The sequence below is a fragment of the Taudactylus pleione genome, unplaced genomic scaffold, assembly GCF_031769625.1.
Source record: "Taudactylus pleione unplaced genomic scaffold, aTauple2 ptg000066l, whole genome shotgun sequence".
Lineage (NCBI taxonomy): Eukaryota > Metazoa > Chordata > Amphibia > Anura > Myobatrachidae > Taudactylus > Taudactylus pleione.
In genome coordinates this window covers 28397422-28418447 of record NW_028284468.1, presented here as the reverse complement: position 1 = coordinate 28418447, position 21026 = coordinate 28397422, and the positions used below count along the sequence as shown (strand labels likewise).

The 21026-nt window shown below is 41.2% G+C and overlaps 1 protein-coding gene across 3 annotated transcripts in view; it reads right to left on the bottom strand.

The window, feature by feature from the left end:
• The window catches only part of LOC148534549 (lipopolysaccharide-induced tumor necrosis factor-alpha factor homolog), a 132765-nt gene that overhangs the window by 102346 nt on the left and 9393 nt on the right, over positions 1 to 21026 (bottom strand). Inside the window, exons 3-4 of one of the 3 annotated variants that reach the window (XM_088466912.1) lie at positions 17242 to 17319; positions 2956 to 3060 (exon numbers count right to left, since the gene is read on the bottom strand). In XM_088466912.1, coding sequence (XP_088323038.1) covers positions 2956 to 3060; positions 17242 to 17319 — 183 coding nt within the window. Of the gene's footprint in view, positions 1 to 2955; positions 3061 to 17237; positions 17320 to 21026 lie in introns of all 3 variants that reach the window. The other 2 variants (XM_088466913.1, XM_088466911.1) reach the window with 2 other exon arrangements.

Here is a 21026-nt window from a genome sequence, read left to right as displayed (position 1 = left end):
GGTTATGCCAAAACATTTGAGGGTGGTTTTGACAAAACATGGGGGGTCCATACACATATTTAGTGGAAACGCAAAGTTAAATGTCTGGGGATCTATCTAACATATAAGACCAATTGTACAAGGAAAATTACCACTTGAAAAACATAACGGCAAATTTACATAAATGGAATTCATACCATATCACTTGGACTGGGCAGGCCTGTGCAGTAAAGACAAATGCTCTACTAAAGCTCCTATGTTTGTTCGAAAGTTCCTTACCAGTGGATGTATGTTTATCTGGGCAGGCAGTGGACCATGTGTGGAAAATGCACACACTCTAAAGACCTGCAAAAGGATGAGGGTTTGGGAATCCCTAGCCTCTCTTTCCTTGCCACTTATCTGATTTACTATGTTCTCTAGCACTCACCTAACATTAGAGTGTGGGTATGCAAATCAGGACCAGATTAACAATGTGGTGGGTGGAGCTACAGCTCCAGGCCCTCCCATCAAAATAGGCCCACAGGATTTTTTTTCTTCCTGTTACAGCCTGCCTGCTGCCGTCTGACTGAGGGGCCCCCGCTCCCCCATCCTCCACGGCCACCTGCGGTTCAAACACCTAGCATATATTTGGTAGCTGCAGCGCAGTGGAAGGTTTCACTAGTACTAGCCCACCCTGCGCTGCATAGTCTTAAGGACTGGTAGGGAGGCTCCTCCTCCAAGTGCCATGACATCACTTCACTCATTCTAAACTCTGCACCAGCAATGGTTTCCTCATCACCCCTGCTGCACAAGATACATCTGCTTCCCCGGTGTGTGGTTGGTAACTTTGGATGATCTCGTTGCAGCCAGAGGAGGATTTCATCCTCCAACTATAAAGGTACTGCCTCGCACTGACTGGGGCTAGCACTGCAGTGAGACAGCAAACCACACGCAGCACCCGGGCTGCACTGACTGCCACACAAACCCTCATCTCCACAGCTTCAAAGAAGCCCAGATTCCCACTACTGGCAGTCCCCTTACCCCTTCTGCTTTCCCCCTTCCACACGCTTACCTGTCCCTGTATGCTCATCTTCCCTCACCCTTTGCTACCTGTTGCTGCCTAATATATCAGACCCCTTTACAGGTGCAATTGTATCGAAATAATAAATGTTATTCACTTCACCTATTAGGGGTTTTTAATATTATGACTGATTGGTATGTGTGTGCATAATAATAATATATATATATATATATATATATATATATTATGTCAGGTCACCTCAGTGTGCCCCTGCTCCTCTCCATCCCCAGCTCTAATACTATAGCTATGACAGTGCTGTGTTGCCCCATACATCACAGAGGGACGTATTTGACAGCATGCTGTTCTTCCTGTCTTTCACGCATGATATAGTGGACGGCACAGTGGGCATGATGGCGCAATCACATCATTGTGGCCCCACCCTTCCTAAACAATGCGGCAGCTATCTATCTGCAATGTGAAGCAGGGGACAGGGCCACAATGACGGAATTCAGTACAAATCGCGTCACTTGCCATCTGGACCGCCCACTGAACTTGGGAAGGCCTCAGGCGTCACTGGGAGACCCCTTAGAAAAGGGTCCTATGTGGCCCTGAATATAGATAGATATAGTCATATTTGTTTATTATTTGTGGCACTTAGGAACTTTTTTTTTTAGTTCTTATTATGGTGTCTAGATCTAATTTCTTCTGGTGAAACACTCCCCTGCGCCGGCACACAATAGGCCTTTCATACATTTCAGCTCCAGGCCCAAGTGAACCTTTATCTGGCACTGATACAAATAATCTACACCCACTAACTTAGACTTGATAACCTCCTCCTTCTAGGTCCTTCCTCAGAGTAGAGCCTCAAGCATTAAAAACCACCCACCCGTAGCATTTTCTTTGAAAATTTTGGAATGCCACAAAATCTCTTTAATCAGATACTCCGCTTTCTCATATCAATAGGCCTTTCCCCCTATGTTTGTTATGCGGCCCTCCGTATGGATTAAAATGCAAATACTGTAACTAGCGTACATTCTTAGAAGTAATGAATGAAGATACTAACAAATGGGAGCGGGACCATGGAAGACCCTGGAACTGGACAGTGAACTCCTTCCATAACTAATGTAGCATCATCCAACAAATATATGCATATCAGGGAACATACTATTAATGTTTAAATAAAGGTGGTAACTTGTTCCCTCAAGACTACAGAAAATCTTTCCAGAAATCACTAGCTTTTGTGGGAAGGTTCCTTGCCCTACATTTGGTGGGAGTTCCCAAGGCTATCCCCAATATGGAAGGAAGTAATAAATCTCAAATTTAACATAACATATGTATGCATGCCTGCATCTGTTACTCACCGTTACATCAGCCCATATTGGACACTAAAACGGAGACTAGTGCTGCACATACTAAATGCTGCCACGTCTCAGATTAGACCTTTTACAAAAACTCACCACCTACATTTTAAAATCTATACTAGACATATTTTGGATTGTGTGGCAAGAAGCATATCATTTGCATTATTGCTAATTCTCCAGCCAAATTCCTGACCATTGTTTTAGATCATCAGAGTCCCACCAGAACTAAACTAGATTCTGCTGAGAGCATTGTCCTTGAAATTTAGTCACTGACTGCTTTCATGTACATATTCCCATCTTGACCATCTACCCTTCGATTTAGCATTTCTGCTCGATTTATATGCGATTCATGTTCAGCAATTAGTTTGCATATATGGAGGTGAATTAATTCATCTAGTATTGTGTACAACTGAACAATCACACTTATCTACTGTACATTGCATTCACCCAAGGTGGTCTAATTTGTGTTGCTATGAGTTTAATGTTTCCCAATGCTTGTACATAGGGGTCTCAAATTGGAAGAGTTCAGTAGGAAAAGGATAGATTACATTTGCATTACTAGGGAACAATGGAGTTTGAAATACACAATTAGTTAAATGAAAAGCATGCACTTACCAATGTATGCAGCCGGTGGTTGGGTTCCAAGTTCTACAGAGAAACCGGGAGCTGGTTGCGGACAGAGAACTTTAGGTTGTTGTGGCGTACAAATTGCAGATATAGCTATACAACAAAAACAAAGGAGGGGGCTGGAAGATAGGTTTAATGTATACACTGATTCATAGGAACTGGATTAAGTGAAGATCCAACAGTCAAAACCATATTTACAAAAAACAATTTAAAAACACCTTGTTTTGTTGTCTTTTTATGACTAGTATAAGCCAAAATATACCAAGGCTTTAAGAAAGAAAACAAACAATTAAAATTTACACAGCATACACATATAACAAGATTAAGGACCAAATGTAACAGGCACCAATTTGGCAAAAAAGTGCTGAAAGGCTGATCATGTTGAAAGAGGATAATCCTGCAGATGTGCTGACGAAAGGGGCCACATCACATTCACTTATGATTTTTGAGTAAAAGTGGACTAGAAGTCATTTGATACAGGTTGCGACATAAATGTTGAAATTAAGTGTTTGTAGGCTTGTAGCGAGGGAGGGTGGGGGGCTATTGAAAGAGGACTGTGCTATTGCACAGACTCTAGTCTGATGGACTCCAGTATTCCTGTTCTCTGTGCCCTGTTTCAAGATGGCACACCGCGCTCGCTACTGAGCATGTGCCGGTGTCATCTTGTCTGTACTGTGAGAGTAACATGGTGGGAGAAGGAAGTTTCCCGCTTAGTTCCTATTAGAGACCAGGGTAATGCCTACATTTAAATCTGTTCCAGCATCCTTGCACCACTACCAGTGTGCAGCATACACTCACTGGCTGAATGGAATCCCACGCCGCTCAAGCTCTGCTCCATTACCAATATACATATAACAGTGAGTACGACTATCCTTCAATAAACCAACACCACTGGGCTGGACTGTTCATAGTTTGAGTCATTCGCTGGTGTGTGCCTACATAACTATACAATAAAAATACCTGCACACACCATTTGCAACATATGAAGACCCCAAGAAGCCACATACAGAATTCCACCTTTTATTTTTTTGTGCAATATTTAATTTAATTAATAATTTTCAGAATTTAATTTTATAAATTTAAACATTCTATAATTCAGATGAGCATTAAAACAGAGTACAACTTAAATAACTAAGTAAAAACACACATCATACAGTGACATTGGTGTAAAAGATAGAGATGAGCGGAACGGTTTTCCAGAAAACTGAAAACACCAGAATTTGGGGTTTCTGATGAGAATATAATCCCAGCTCAGATCTTCATGCCAACTTCGAAAAGGAGGCAAAACTTAATTTTCATGGAAACCTCGGATCTTGTGTGTTTTGGATTGTATATAAAACAGTCCATCCCTCTTGATCAGACGACATTTCACACGAGAGGATGTGGGCGATAGTTGTGCTTCAGAAAATTCCATTAGAACACCATTAGCAATAGTATTAGATTAGAGAGAGTTGTAGTAGGCAGATTGAGTAGGCTGAAGGGTGACTGCAAGCATGTTTGTTACGGTGTGTCTTTGTCAGGTTCACTAGCTAGCAACTGCAATCCAGTGCACTGCAAACAGGCTACTATATATTAGTTTGTCAGATATAATAGAACAACGAACAGGCTGTTGTATATATATTGCCAAAGTGAACTTCTTGCACTTGTTTTTTTCACAAGGATATCTAATCTAACACTGCAGTATACAATTTATATTGTCATTTGTGTATGAGGGTAGACCAGCAGTGTGAGTACAAGATTATTTGTCCAAAAATGACTGTGCTGCTGTCAAAGATAGAACACCTCTTTCCTCTAAAAAAGAATAGAATTAAAAAAATACTTTTTATGTGCAGTTTATAAATCAATTTAAACAATATTAAAAAAAAGTGCACGTCTTGCAAAGGCAGTGTATATTAATGCACTGTCGGTATTGTAGTCTTGCCCCCATTAGTTGTACCACAAAAAAAAACTAAAGTGGAAAAAAGAAAAAAAAATATTTTATCTGGTATCAAAAAAATCTGCAGTGTTCATAAAACTGTATGGTAAAAGGTAACTCCTTCATTTCCCTCGCTCATTGTACATTCACTTTGTGTGGTGGCAGATAAGCTCAACTATAGTAGCTAGCTTCACTCCTATCCTGGTGTAAAAGATAAATTAATCATGGATCAGTCGATAGAAGAAGAGAAACCTAGTACTACTGCTGGCAGACATAATACTTCAACATCTACATTTTAAAATGAGGTTAAAGAAGGTGTAAGGAAGAGCACCTAAAATCAAAAAAGTACGATGCATTTTACAATCCTAACCACTTAACTGGCTAGTATTTTTATATATATGTATGTATACATACTTTTTTTTTTTTTTTAACACAATATTCTACAAATAATATTTTGGAAAAAAAAATCACTGCATGCGGGGGCAGCAGAGGCACTGCTATGTAGGGTTGGCCATTGGTAGGTTAAATATCGATGGTACTATTGGTGGCGAACCTCAATGGTATGAAACCATCAACGGGGAACCATCATTGGTTTCGCCCACCAATGGTCATCACTGCTCTGACTCAAGGGACCAATCACAATCGAGGGCAGGGCACTGCGGGTTGTGTAGGGGGTGGAGCTATACTCAATGTACTACTGCTGAATAAAAAGAAAAAAAAAAAAAAAAAAAGAACACCATTGCCTGGCTTTGTGCCATCAATAGGAGAGTACAATTAGTTCTTCAAATTGATGGCAAAACCACTGGTGATTAACCATCGATGGTCATTAACCATCCCATCTGCTATATTTATAAACTGGCAGAGGGGGGCACTGATTACGTTACAAATGTCCAGGTGGCTGCTCCACTCTGCAGCCTACAGGTATATAAAGGTGCAGAGCTACTCCCTTCATCACTTTACCCCAGCAGCTGCAGAGAAGAGCATCTGTCAGGTTTAGACAGGAGCAGTTATTAGAAAAAAGAAAAAGGAGTTGATGGTAATGGGCGCACAAATCAAATATATTACAAGATAAAATTTAACTTTTAATGGTTATTACCTTAAAATGGATATCCCAATAAGGGAAAATATACAGTGAAATATAAAGTAAAAAAATTGATATCAAAACAAAACACACATGTAAATAAAAGAACGGCAGGTCCATATATATGATATTTAGGGATGTGAATTTCTTAAATTTAAATACAACTAATACCAATAAACGATCTATATCATTGTGGACTGGATTATAACCAGCCCATAACAAATAGTTAATAAGACAGTATATTAATATGCCGATGTTTTTCCGTTTGGATGTAATTTAACAGCAGTGAACTGCTGATGTATGGGAAACAAATACTTTAATACAAAAATATAGGTATCATTTCAATTGAAGGATTTTAGTAATTGTATAATAAGAGATACCTTCATGATGTGATATACAATACCCTAAAATATTGGCATTTACCAAGAGGTGTAATCGGTAATTACCACGACAAATCTGAAGTGGTGCTTAGACAATATTAATACAAGCAATCCCTCTTTGTGGCACACCCATTACAGTGGATGATATACTTACCTTATGAACCTAATAATATAAGGGCTATGGTCTTACATTATCACAACAATAGTCCATAGTTAATGAATATTTGTTTTGTCGCATACCTATCATAGCATCCATAGTGGTGAGGTATTAATTGATAATAGCTTTCCATTGTGTGTAGGGATTCCTCCCGACAATATATGTTTTGACATTAGTCAATACTGCACAACAACACATCAGTGGACCTGCCTTTCTTTTATTTACGTATGTTTTGTTTTGATATCAATTTTTTTACTTTATATTTCACTGTATATTTTCCCTTATTGGGATATCCGTTTTAAGGTAATAACAATTAAAAGTTAAATTTTATCTTGTAATATATTTGATTTTTGCGCCCATTACCATCAACTCCTTTTTCTTTTTTCTAATAAATGATTCAATTTGGTTGATTAGGGCTGCACCCCCATGACTACGAATAGATATTATATTAAGATCATATAGGGGTTTTGTATTATATGATAGAGTGCAGGTATTTATTCCCCCTTTTCTCTTTTCCTTGATAAAGAATTAGACAGGAGCAGACCAGCTCCTACTCACATGTCCCCAGCGACAGCTAGGAACAACCACAGGGTATAAAAAAGGAGCAATCTTGCTCCTTTTACACAATATCCCGGCGGCTGCAGCAGCTGGGTGGAGGGGGTCTGCCGCTGCTGCCCACAGTGATCAGGGCACACTAGGGGTGGAGCCATGGGTGTTGAGGGACAGGGAGGTCCCTCCAAAACTGGTGGCTGCTGGAAAATAATCTTCCAACAGCCGCCCACAGGGTGTTCGACTGGTCAAGGCATCAGGTGTGACCTGGTCAGGGAAGGCCCAGCCTGGTGTGGTCATATCTAATGTGATCGTGCCAGGCAAGTGGTTAGGTACTGCTGAAAAATGTTAAATATCCAATATGCTATACAGCACATGCAGTGGCAAGGAAAGGCTAAAGACCATGGTCTTTCTTTGCAAGTGGTGGTCCTGCTACTGTTCTTTCATACATTAGAACATACAATGCAAAAGCCAGAGCCAAACAGGCAAATCATTGCACTAAAACAAACACCAAGAGGGAATTCAATTAGCCTCATTGATTTTTTGCACACGAAAAACTGTTTTTTGTGCTACAGTATTTAATTACATGCCTTTTTTGTGCAAAAGAAATCATGGATTCTGTGTGTATTTAGGTGAATCCCATAGGATCACAGACCTATGTCTGTTCGCATGCGCAAACATGAAAATGGGGTAATTATTGGGAATAACTGCCAGCTTCAGTGCCACTTGAATTACTGCAGCTAATTAAATTCCACCATAAGTCTGAAGAACAACAGTGTTCACAAACTTCAGATTCTTGAGGAGAGTCTAAGGGTGTCCAAGCATTCTATGGGTAGGTTTCACTTTCTGACACTGCAATTCCAGAGAACCCTTCTTCCACCATTTCTGAACCCTCTAAAAATGTGAATATGAGTTGTAGTAAAAGTAATGATGATGGTGGCTTAGACATAGAAATTAAGGATGCTACTTTGGAAGTGCAACAGGCTGAAGAGGATAATTGTATCTGACACTAATGAGGATGTTGATGATGAATGTGTAGGAAAGAACAGTTTAAGATTCAGAAGGATGATGTTGATTGTGTCAAAGTCAACAACCAGTGGCAGCAGTTCTTGCCAGTGATAAGTAGAAGAACATTATCATGTTTGGGCATAAGATAAAAAGAGACACTTTGGAGTGTGGAATAATTTTTACACAAATTCTGACATTTGTCAAGGCATCTGTATCATTTGTGAAGCCAAAGTAAGTAGAGGTAGTGACGTTAACCAAGTAGGCACCTTACTTATTATGTCATTTACAACGTGTTCATGCAATTTATTTATTAAAATCAGTAGAATCATGTAAAATAACAAGCAGTCCAGGATCAGCTGCCAGCAGCATGGATGATTCCCAGCACATGCAATCTCCACTGCCAATAACTTCATCACTAACCTCCTCATGAATGATCAGAGGTAATCCTGCACCCAATTTGTAAAAGGAAAACAGACTCTTCCCTATCCAGGAGTTCTAAGAAGAATCCTTGCCTGCTGGGAGTGAATAGTCCTCACAGAAGGGGACCAAGAAGACTAAGGGGTATATTTACTAAAGTGCAGGTTTTTAGAAGTGAAGATGTTGCCCATGGCCACCAATCAGATTCTAGCCATTATCTTCTAGAAGGTGCTAGATAAAGGTTTAGTAGAATCTGATTAGTTGCTATGGGCAACATCTCCACTTCTAAAAACCCACACTTTAGTAAATACACCCCTAGTAGTTTCAAACAATTGACTGAAACAATTTGCAAGAGGAACAAACTATGACAGTAGGCATCCTATTGCACAACAGGTCACTGAAGCAGTGATTGCTATGGTAGCATTAGATATGCATCCAATATAGGCCATCAATTAATTTGGTTTTAGACGATTAGTTGAGACAGTGTGTCCCCAATACCAAATTTAATTTTAATTCTAATCTACCAGAATAGCAATAGCAATTTCTCACATGTAGAAAATGCCATTGTACCAACAAACCACACTTATCTACAGATATGTGGACAAGCTGTAATGGTCACACAAAAGATTACATGACTGGGACTGCCCACAAGGTGGGTGTATCACATTCAGCATCAGTATCTAGCACACAATGTCATCTCATTCATAGATAGAGAGTAGCCTATCACTGGCTTGAATCTGAGAGACAAACTCATGGATAGGATAGCAAAATTACTTACCCTGCTATGTCTCTCCTCAGGATTTGTAATTTCCAATAATGCAAGCAAAGTTTTATGATCTTTTCAACTGGGCAAATTTCAATAGATGCACAAATATTAAACTTGGTGTTTCAGAATTCCTTAAAAATACTACAGGTGCATGCAGAAAATGCTGACTTTGACCCATAAAATGTCTGGGTATTTTCTGCATTCAGTAACTGCATATAGAAGATTGCAACAGTTGCAACAAATTTCAATTTCACATGCTACCAACTGTAGCAAGAGGTAGTTATAAAAGGTGAAATTCCACCTTTTATATGCTTCAGCAACATCTTCCAATTGGAACCATGCTTGATCCTAGGTTTAAGTCCTATGTAGTGTTTTCCTTTCCAACTGACAGATATTAGGAGTTGCAAAGGGCTTCTTATGAGCAAGTTGTCAGCTCAAGTGGCACATGACACAGCAATGCATCCTGCTTCAATTTCTCCTGCATATGCAGCCAGAAAAATGTTTTACCTTTTCCAAGAGACCCACTAAGGGTGATGAGTCAATTCAGCAGACCAGAGTGAAACATATTGAGATCTAATCATGCTTAAAAGAATTGCCCACACAACTTTACAGTGACTAATTCTGATAGAATAATCACAAATAGAATAATAGATTACTTGAATGATAATGTACAAATTAGCATTATACAAAGTCAATTTGAATACTGGGAGGGAAAAAATGCAATTTGGAGCCCCTTGCTCAAGCAATGATGTTCTTGTTACCAAACCACCAGTATGTACTCTGGAAGAGTGTTTAACACAGCTGGGAACCTAGTGAGAGATCAGTGCAGGAGGCTACTCACAAAAAACAAAATTTGAAAAAATTTCAGTGGGGATAAGCTAATATTGAGACTTAAGGATGAAGATATTAACAACAGTGATAAGGGTTATGATGAGGATGATAACATCTTCCAACTGTGAGTAAGATTAACACTGCTAGCTATCTAAAGTCTATTGACAGCTTTGTTTAACCAAACCACCAAGATGTTTTCTTTTGAGAGGGTCCAAACAAATCAAGCACTTCACGGTCTATTAAACCATGCACGTCTCCTATTTAAATATACAACATAAGGGTGGGTGGGAAGGCCCAAGGAAGGCCTACCATGCACCACTTTACCACTTTTCATAAAGGACATTGCCCAAATGTTTCATCAGACATCGGAGAACTGTTGGAGATGCAGTTCCGCCCTGGGTACACCATTCCATCTTTGGCAGGCATGTCCTTTGACAGTACAATACTGGCAAAATGTTATAAAGACTGTGGAGGTGGTCATGGATGCAAGGTTTGGTTGCTAGCATTATTCACTATGCTGACCTGAAAACACAAAAACCATTTTAGTGGAAACATTTGAGAAATGCTGAAATGGAAGGTTTGCCCAACACTGGAGAGAATCCTACACCCTTCCTCTGAGGGAATGTTAGGTAGACTAGAGTACTAGCGATCTTTCATCTCAACAAATTTTGAGGTAGGCTTGGAGCACTTGTAGAAAACATCTGAACTTGGAGAGACCATTTTTCATAATCAAACATCTTTACTGCGTGTTATTTAATGGTCTATTTGACTAAACCCCTATTGTATGTTTTGCAAATGCTTTTAACTTTTATGATTCCTTCTGGTATTTCTAGACTTGCAATATAAAGTTTTCACCTTGCATTTACATTTACATTTCCCTTTCCTATTTACTGCAATATAACTTTATAACTTGTCAGACAGCTACAACTACTATACACTTAAAACTTTATTTGACTAAGGTCTGAGCATCAGTTTATTATCCACATTGGTCTCTACTGCATGACGGTGAAACCCCAGCATTGAATTGGGAATGGAAACCATATCTTAGAATGTAAGCTCTCACGAGCAGGGACCTCTTCCCTCATGTGCTTCTCTTTACATTTTCTTCTACTCTCTACTCCCCATTAGGGCACCTAACACGGGACCGCCAATTCCCGGCAGCTTATTGTGAGTGCTTTAATCACTATTTCAGCAATGTATATAAGTTGTGTCCTTGTCCTGTACTGTAATGTACTGTATGTTACTTGTTCACCTATTAGTTCTATGTACTATGTATGGCGCTGCGGAACACTTGTGGCGCCATATAAATAAAGGATAATAATAATATCTTGCATCCAATCAGAACACTAGAACGTTAACAGCAGCAAATAGCCTTTCAGAATTAAGGAAGGAAATTTATATGTCTAGAGGTAAAACCCAAAGGTTGAAGGTAGTTTACAAGTGCCAATAGTTGGCTGTTAAAGTGTGTTCTCTGCTTCTGAGCAGGTTCGTTAGTTGGTGTTGGTTTAAGTGATGGATTTATGGGTGGGGTTGCAGTGTTTTGCAGCATATTTGCTTGGTACTGGCCTCTTTTTTCTTCAGAAATTGATAAGGAAAGTGGCATTCTATTATTGTAAAATGAAACAGATGGAATTTGATAGCGGGGGCACAACAGATACATTAATGGCAGATATTGGACAGAGATCTAATACTAGCATAGCCGTCATGGCTTCCGTGATCTGCTGTGCAACTGGATGGCACTTTCATACTCGCTTCCTCTTGCAAAGGATTATTTAACAGTCAATTGTAAATAATTCCACACAGAGATGGATTTTTTGGTCTTATGTCCAGGCATGACAATGGGCAAGAACTGAACCCACTGGTGCCTGACATACACAAACAGCATCCTCATCAACAACATCCTCATTATCGCTGACATCAGCTATACAAATATTCCCCTCAACCTGTTGCATTTTCTCAGTAGCATCCTCAATTTGTTTGTCACCATTTTATACTTATGCTTCTCATCATCAGATTTGCAGAGGGTGCAGAAATGGTGGAAGGAGGCTTCTCTATAAGTACAGTATCATATGTCAGACTCACACATAGCACTTAGACTCTTGAGATGTGACATTTCTGAATGCACAGTGCCCGAATAAGCTTCATATGGAATAGCTAAGGTGCTTGAAAGCAGCTTAGCTATTCAGTCTATGCCGATATGGTAATGCAGCAGGAGGCATCAAGCCTCCTGCTGCATTCTGTATCCGAACTGCATTGTCCAATGCAGCATTGGACATTCTGTGGACCATCAGCCAGCTAAGGTGACCCATGGGATTAAGTAGCTGTGAGGAAGAGGCCAGGAAATCTCAGTCAGCCAACGGAGATCCTGGCCTCTTTCCTCCCCCCCCTCTCCCGACACCAGTGACACGCTACCATTTCAGGAAACTGAGGTCATTGCCGCCCTCTCCTTGCCCTCAAATGGCAGCAGACTGTCAATCACTGACAGTCTGCTGTCAGTTTACACAGGGGATCACAGACCCGTTTTGCACATGCACAGAATCTGCGTTCAGCAGTGCACTAACATGCACTGCTGAATTTGGCCCACAGTTTGTACTTCCGCCTTAGTGTTTTATTTCCTGCACTGATTTGCTGGTTTTAATTTTGACACATTTTCTAGAACGAGTGAGAAAGTGTTGCATTATCATATGAGCTAACAGATGAAGATGCCTGACTGGCAGCAGTTGCAAAACCACCACTCACAAATTAAAACTAAGGCCTGAGCCTTTCCTTGCCACTGCATGTGGTGTATGGCATGTTGGCAATTTTATATTTTTTGGCATGAAACTTTCCCTTTATTATTAGAGGTGATGTTTTCTTCTTTAACATTGTGGAACATTGTTTTGATTTCAGGTGCCCTGTCTTACACTCTCTGGGCCTGATTCAGACCCGGACGCTAAGCCGATGATGCTCGCTATGGGCGATTGTCACCCATCTGCGCATGCGCAAGCCAGTCATTGCGATCGGGAATTGTGTGCTCGTTGTACACAGACTGAGCACTGCTTTGAGTGAGAGATAGTGCCATTTGTGGGTGGTAACAGGGGAAGGTGCTCGTGAACGGGGGAGTGGTGGTGCGAACGCAGGCTTGTCTAGGCATCAAAACGGAGTTTAATGGGTGTCCATAATTAGCATGGAGGTGTCACTGTACACATCACTTTGTTGTATTTCAGCCTGCAGTGATCGCAGTGCTTGTGGTGGGGTAAGGTCTACCTCAAGCGATGCAAGCAGCTCCGATGGCTCTTGATGTTACTGATTAGTCACACACTTCCTGGAAATGACGTGTGCTAGGAAAGAAAAGTTGGCATCATTACACCAGCGTGCGCTCACTCTGCCATCGCTCTCTAAAACATAGAGGGAGTCCTTAAGCCGTGCGATCGTGGAATTTGCATACCCGGTCCCTGACGGCTGCAAGAGAGCGCAGCTTAGCACCCGGGTCTGAATCGACCCCTCTATTTCCTTGAGCACCGGCTTTAGTAGATGTTGAAGGACTAGTATCATCATGATTTGCAGCAGCTGCAGCGACAGTACTTGGTTGCTGCTCCTGCTCTTCTGTGGATCACGATCAGTCCATATCAATTCACAGCACTTCTAATATTAATATTTTTTTATAAAAAGGAGTTTATTTTATTTTTTAACAAAATGACACAATACACTGCTCCTACATGGCTTATTTTAATGAAGCACAGTGCCCTGTAAAAAGAAAGCATAATGTTAATGGTGGTTTTTGTTCTGAGAATAGTATTAAAACTGTTAAAAGTCTAGACCTGAGTTGGATGCTGCGTATATATATATATATATATATATATAGTCTGACTTTTTATTTAACAGTTTTTAGACTATTCTTAAAATGGGTTGGGTGCGAAATACCGGCAATTGGGATGCCAGCTGTCAAAATGCTGACAGCGACATCCCGATGCTCGGTATCCCGACAGCATTATAGGTAAGTATCCTAACCCTCTCCCTTTAACACTCTAACCTTTCTTTGTGCACCTTAATCCTCCCTACCCCATACCTTAACCCTAACCCTCCCCATTAGTGCCTAAACCTAACCCTCCCCCCTTGGTGTCAAACCCTAACACCCCACTAGTAGTGCCTAAACCTCCTGTCCGTAACCTAACCCTAAAGTGGTGCCTAAACCTAACACCCCCCCCAAGTGGCTAACACTAACCAGCCTACTACACATACGATCGGGATGCCGGTTGTTGGTATTTCGGCATCAGCATCAGGTCTTCTGGTTGGAAGTGGAGATTTCAGCTGTAGGTATCCCAACTACATCCCATCAAAAGCCATTTATATGTATAATTACTATATAAATAAATTTTATCTAAATAAATACATATTTATTTTCATGCTGGCAAGGTGTGTGCCCCTCAGTTGCTGGTTTAGGTGCAGCTATAGAGCCCCTCTGCTTTGTCCAATTTGGTGGTGTCCCTTCTGTTTGCATGGTTTGCAGGATTTTACCAAGTTTTCAACTTATGACATTTTTAAAAGGTTGGAAGCAGCTAACCCCAACTCTTTGGGATTTCAGATGACCAATGACTTGCATATTGGGGGTTTGTTAGTTTTGTTTGTAGTTCTGGTTATGAGGTTTTGTTTTTTGGTTAGCTTTTTATGGCCTTTCACTGCGCATTTCAGGTGAACCAGACATTGTTGAAAAAGGCCCCACTTTGTTGCTCTTTTCTCAAGTTTTAGCAAGTATATTCTCTTTTATGCAGGATTCAGGGTTTCAAAACCAACAAGGGCATTTGTGGTATGGCCATCTAAGTGGTGTAGCATTCGATTTAGCTTAGAAAAGGGTCAATTTGGTGAGGTCACATTTATGTTAACATTCGGATGCATTGTTGTGTCCCTTCCTGTGATTGATTTCAAAGACACAGATGAAGGTTTGTTTTTGTTTATTGAACATTTTTTGAGGAGAGTTTCTTAAGTCTAGTATGCATACCCTGCAACATGACCCCTTCCATCTGGTACAAAATGTTCTGCTCCTGGACTTCCCACCCATTAGTTCAACACAGGTGACTGCATATACACATTAAGTGGGACATAGCAGTGGCAAATGCAGGATATCTAGGAGGGGTGTTTCCAAATGCTTGATTTAGTGAGTGAGCGCGGCAAGTCCATTAATAATTAGCAATTAACCAGTTTTAGTATGAGTCATGCAAATTGTATTGTGTGTCATAATTCCAGCATATACAGGACCAGTAATCACAGTAAGGCATTAGATGCGGCAGTAGTGCCTTCCTGTCTGACCTAAATGTTTTTATTTCAGATGTGGGCACCATTCCAGAGCATAGGAGCAAGTCTGGGAGAGCAACAGAAGAACCTAGCACTGCCCTGGACATATATGTACATATTGGTATCCTTATGCACTGGATAGTGTATGATTATACAGTATTAATAATTAACCCTATTGATGTTCTATAGCAGTGCACCCCTAATACTGCGTGTTTTCCAACTCTCCTAGTTGGTGCACAGGTGTATTTATTACTGGCTGACATGTGTAAATATATCCACAGGTGGTGCTAATTACTACATTTGAGAAACTGAGGAGAACATGCAGCACTAGTAAAATTCTATTATATTACTGTTTCTATTGTGGTTATGGTTTGGGCTGGGGAGTTTCCAGGCAACCGGAAACCCCCCTGCGTTTGCCTATGGACATACAGGAGCAGAAAATTTAGTGCCTGAAGGAATGGGTCATGTTGGAAGGTTCGAGTATGGTGGTGGCTTGTGTTCCCTATTGAAGTGTCATGTGGCAGGAAAAAATGGTAGCAGTGGCTGGCTGGCAGTAGTGCTCTCCCCACCAATACATGGGTTAGGATAATTCTACCCTACTGGGGAGAGGAGCACCACCTGTAATTTTTGTGTATTGGGAAGGGAGCTCGGATACCTTGAGCTATTGGTAATGGGATGGCAGTTGGGCATTTATGAGATGAGCAGATCTCATGGCAGGTAGTGACCTGTTCTCTATTGTGCAAGTAAGTGAGGGTAGAGACGCCTATACCAGGGACAAAGTTTACAGAGAGGCAGGAAGCCACAGACACAGATAGTGAAAGCAGCATCGTCTCCAACAACACAGTATTTTGAGGCTACTGTCAAAGTGAAGATTGGAGCAAGAGGGAGAGAACAACATCTAAATGAGACAAACACTAAACAAAAAACAAACTTGTTTTAACCATGATAAAATATGTTGAAATCTACTATCTTATTACACAAATGCTTTGTGTTCCTGAGTAATAAATTATGTAGGGCAAAATCAGCTGGTCTCCTATGTAGGCTTTCAATTAATCTTAAGTTTATAGGGTTTCTTTATCAAAGACTTAAGTCCTGAAAGAAAAATGTAACTTTTATTTTTTGAAGGATTTAGGGCATTTAAATATTCATTAGCACACCCTCTGCTGGAGATTGGCTATCACCAGCGATAGCCTTATCCAGTACATTCTACAATGCTTTCTCCTGCAAAGCATAAAGAAACCATTTTAGCATGTGCAGCTGCTGTTGCCAATGCCATCGCAGGACGGTGCTAGCCAAGGTTAGCCACAGCAAAAAAAATAAAAAAATGCTTTATTTAAAAAAATATATATATATTACCGTATTTTCTATTTTTTTTTTTACATTTTATTCTAAAACAAGCTTATTGTGTTTTTAACAATAAATCTAGACATAGAAGCCAGGCTTCTAGTCCCTGCGTGCATACAGAAGCTGATAAAGCTCATGCAGGCACACCTTGACAAGTAACTGCCCTGTCAAGCAGCAAGACTACATTTATCATTGTCAGCTAGTGCTGCCAGGGAGCTGAGCTCAGTTGCCCTTGTGACTTTTTATTTTGTCTTTAGAAGTTACCGTAAAAAAAAATATGTTTCTGATGCGGCAATGATCAATGAAAGAAAATATATTTACGAAAGCATTTTAATTAATAGACCCCTAAATGTCTTTTACCTGAATCATGTGTGGAACTTTGGACATAAAGGAACCACATTAAATTTTTTACATGGTACCTTGTCGATTACATTTGTTTCCCCATCATTTACACGTTAAAAGTCACCTCTTCATGTCACTGAAACAGCAATCCTGATCCACAACATGTTGCATTAAACAATCCCAGGGCACTTCCAGTAAACACAGTGTACTTACAGTAGCTCTCACCTTGTGGCTGTGTGATGGTAGGCAAAGGCTGCATGCAGTATTGTGGAGTAGACAGGAGTCGAGGATCTGTTGAGATTGTGAAACATCACTTTAGTTCAACATACAGTAAGATACAACATTGACAAGTTTAGTGTGTAGGACATGCTCGTTGGCTGGAACCCACATGTAACCAGCCAATGAGCGGCTGTTACATGAAAAGCGGGCGCTGATTGTCTATGGGAAATACAGATGATAGCGATCATCTGTCATTTCGCGCAGTGTAAATATATGTGACAACATATACTTACACCTGTCTGCCTTGGATCGGTTTACTCGATTTTTTTATTTTGAGTAGGGAGATGCTACGGAGAGCGGCGCCAGCTTTAGGAGAGTATGGGATCTATTTTCCAGGTACTCCCAGTGGATTCTACATGGACAAGGGGACAGACCAGCTGGCAGCAGGTAAGTATGTAATAAAGTTGTACTATATACGGTGTGCGAGTTGTGGTTATTTGGGGCTGGTTATGTTTTTTGAAGGGGAGACCGCATGTAATTTTTAACAAAACACATTTAACCCCTTTTTTTTTTACAGGTATAACACACAAGTAGCCTACATATATCTCACTGATAGGTGCAGGCTGCTTGTTTGGGAGAGTTTTGCAGAGAGAAAACACTGCAATCTTGGGTGAGTAATCTCATCTAAACTTGCTACTCAGGGGAGATATCTCGATCTGCTTCACCATCGGAAAACTCACTCTCAGCTACACTCACTTCTTAGTAAAATCTGTGAGTTTCAGGAGCCTCAAATTATCAGAGTTTCGGCGATGTTAAATGAGTTTATAAAAAACAAAAAAACAAAACAAAACAAAAAAAAAACACACAACTCGATCATACTCGAATCTTAGTAAATTTACCCATAAACGTGCTGAAACACTTTCTTTTTGGTAAAACAGACAAATTAAATAAAAAGCTCCCAAAACCTTCTGTGTACACACATGCCAAAGTGTCAGATACTATTTTACTTCTCTAGAAGTGTTTCGTCTAGTTGGCTAACAGAGATTGACAGATTGCAAGAAGAAACATTTCTTGATAATTATAGGGCAACTTAAGCATATTTACACAGATTTTTCTTCACATAATTGTGGTTAATAAATATATATTTTTAAAAATACCAATTGTGCTACTACTTCTAGGTTTAGAGTAGGGATGAGCTGGTTCGGATTTATGAAATGCGAACCCTCAAGCCCCCCGATCCGAGCCGGACTCTGTTCCCGGCTCGGGTTTTCCCGCCTGACTGATCTGAAATCGAGGACAAACTTATTAATTCCGCTGTCGGATCTCGCAGGTTTTGGATTCCATAAAAGATCGCCGCGTCTGCGCCATTTTTCACTACGGCTGTGAACAGTGAAGAGGGAGGGTGGGAGTTAGGGCTGGCTGGGCTGTGTTGTGTTGCTGTTGTCCATAGGGGCTGTGTCCACTCAGTCCATAGGGGCTGGCTGGGCTGTGTTGTGCTTCTGTTCATAGGGGCTTGCTGGGCTGTGTTGTGCTGCTGTCACAGGGGCTGGCTGGGCTGTGTTGTGCAGTCAGTTGTCCATAGGGGCTGTGTCCACTCCAAAGTCTATAGGGCCTGGCTGGGCTGTGTTGTGCAGCATCCCATAAAGGCTGTAGTCCTAAAGGGGTGCTGTAGTGTTGTCCAGGGGGTGATCTGTCCATCAGGGGTGCTCCCCCCAAGTGCAAAATAAACCAATAATTTTTTTCTGTGTTTGTGAATTGTGTGCGCAGTAGTCGCACGTGCCTCAACAAAGTAGCAGCGCCAAGCGTGCTCGTCTGTTGTAGGGTGGTGTCACCCCCAAACTGTCGGAAAAAATAAATAAATATATTTCTGTGTGCCTTAGCCACACGTGCATCAATATCACATAAATGGAGGACAAAAATTTGTCCGATAAAAATAAAAAATAGGGAAAGATCAAAAACCACTTCCTTCTAGTGCTGAAGCTGCTGCCACCAGTCATGACATAGACGATGAAATGCCATCAACGTTGTCTGCCAAGGCCAATGCCCTATGTCATAGTAGAGGGCATATAAAATCCCAAATGGCAAAGTTCAGGAAAATGACCTTAAAAAATAAATTTAAATCTTCTGAGGAGAAATGTAATCTTGCCAATATGCCATTTACAACACCTGCAAACCACACCGTCAACTCCCTCCTTGTCAATTTCCTCCTCAGTCGGGATCGGAAGTAGTCCTGCAGGCCATGTCACTGGCATGACTGACTCTCCTATTCGGGATTCCTCGGGAGGATCCTGCATTGCTATGCCAACTGCTGCTGGGAGTCGTTCATCATCCCAGGGAGGAAGTAGGAAAACCACTACATCTTTTACTAAGCAATTGACCCTCCAACAGTCCTTAGCGAGGAGTATGGAGTACGACAGCAGTGATACTGAAGCAAAGCAGATAACTGAGGCCTTGACTGCTATGTTTGTGTTAGACGTGCATCCACTTCACTAGGCAGGCGATACCGACAATGTACAGAGACGTCAGAATAAGTGTCCTCAGTGTCCTAAAAAATGTGGTTGTACCCAATGTCAACTAAACCATGGACATGTGGACAAGTGGAACAGGGCAGACTAAGGACTATATGACTGACAGCCCACTGGGTAGATGTATCGCCTTATGCAGCAACAACAGCAGCGTCACCAGTAGCAGCATCTCAGAAAACCAGCTCATTCCAAGGCAGGCTACACTGTATCAGCGGTTTCAGTAAGAGGCACACCGCCGACAATCTCTTAGAGAAACTGAGGGAAATCATTGCCCAATGGCTTACCCCACTTAGACTCTCCTGGGGATTTGTGATATCTGATAATGCCACCAATATTGTGTGGGCATTACAACAGGGCAAATTCCAGCAAGTCCCATGTTTTGCTCACACGATAAATTTGGTGGTGCAGAATTTTCTGAAAAACGACAGGGGCGTGCAGGAGATGCTTTGGGTGGCCCAAAAAAATTTCTGCTCACTTTCACCATTCAGCAACTGCATGCCGAAGACTGGAGCACCAGCAAACACTCTTGAACCTGCCCCGCCATCACCTGAAGCAAGAGGTTATGATGCAGTGAAACTCAACCCTCTATATGCTTCAGAGGGGAGGAGCAGCAAAAGGCCATTTAAGCCTATATATAGGTAAAGGAAGGGGTATGCACCCGACTCAAGCGCAGTGGAGAATGATTTCTGTGTTGTGCAAGGTTCTCCTGTCCTTTGAACTTGCCACACGTGAAGTCAGTTCAGACACTGCTAGCTTGAGCCAGGTCATTCCCCTCATCAGGCTTTTGCAGAAGCAGCTGGTGAAAATGAAGGAGGAGCTAAGATGGAGCGATTCCTCTCAGCATGTGGGACTTGTGGATGAAGCCCTTCATTCGCTTTGCCAGGATTCGAGGGTGGTCAATCTGCTGAAATCAGACCACTACATTTTGGCTACCGTGCTTAATCCTAGGTTTAAAGCCTATGTGGTCTCTGTTTTTCTGGCTGACACAAGCCTGCAGAGGTGCAAAGACCAGCTGGTGAAAACACTGTTAGCTGAAGCGGAACGTGACGCGTCAACAGCTCCTTCATTTTCTCCGGCAACTGGGGCTGCCAGGAAACAACTTAGGTATCCTAAGCAACCTGCTGGCAGTGATGCAGGGCAGACAGGACCAAGTTTGGACATCTGGTCCAGATTGATGGACCTGGCAACAATTTCTGACATGTCTACTGTCACTGCATATGATACTGTCACCATTGACAGAATGGTGGAGGATTA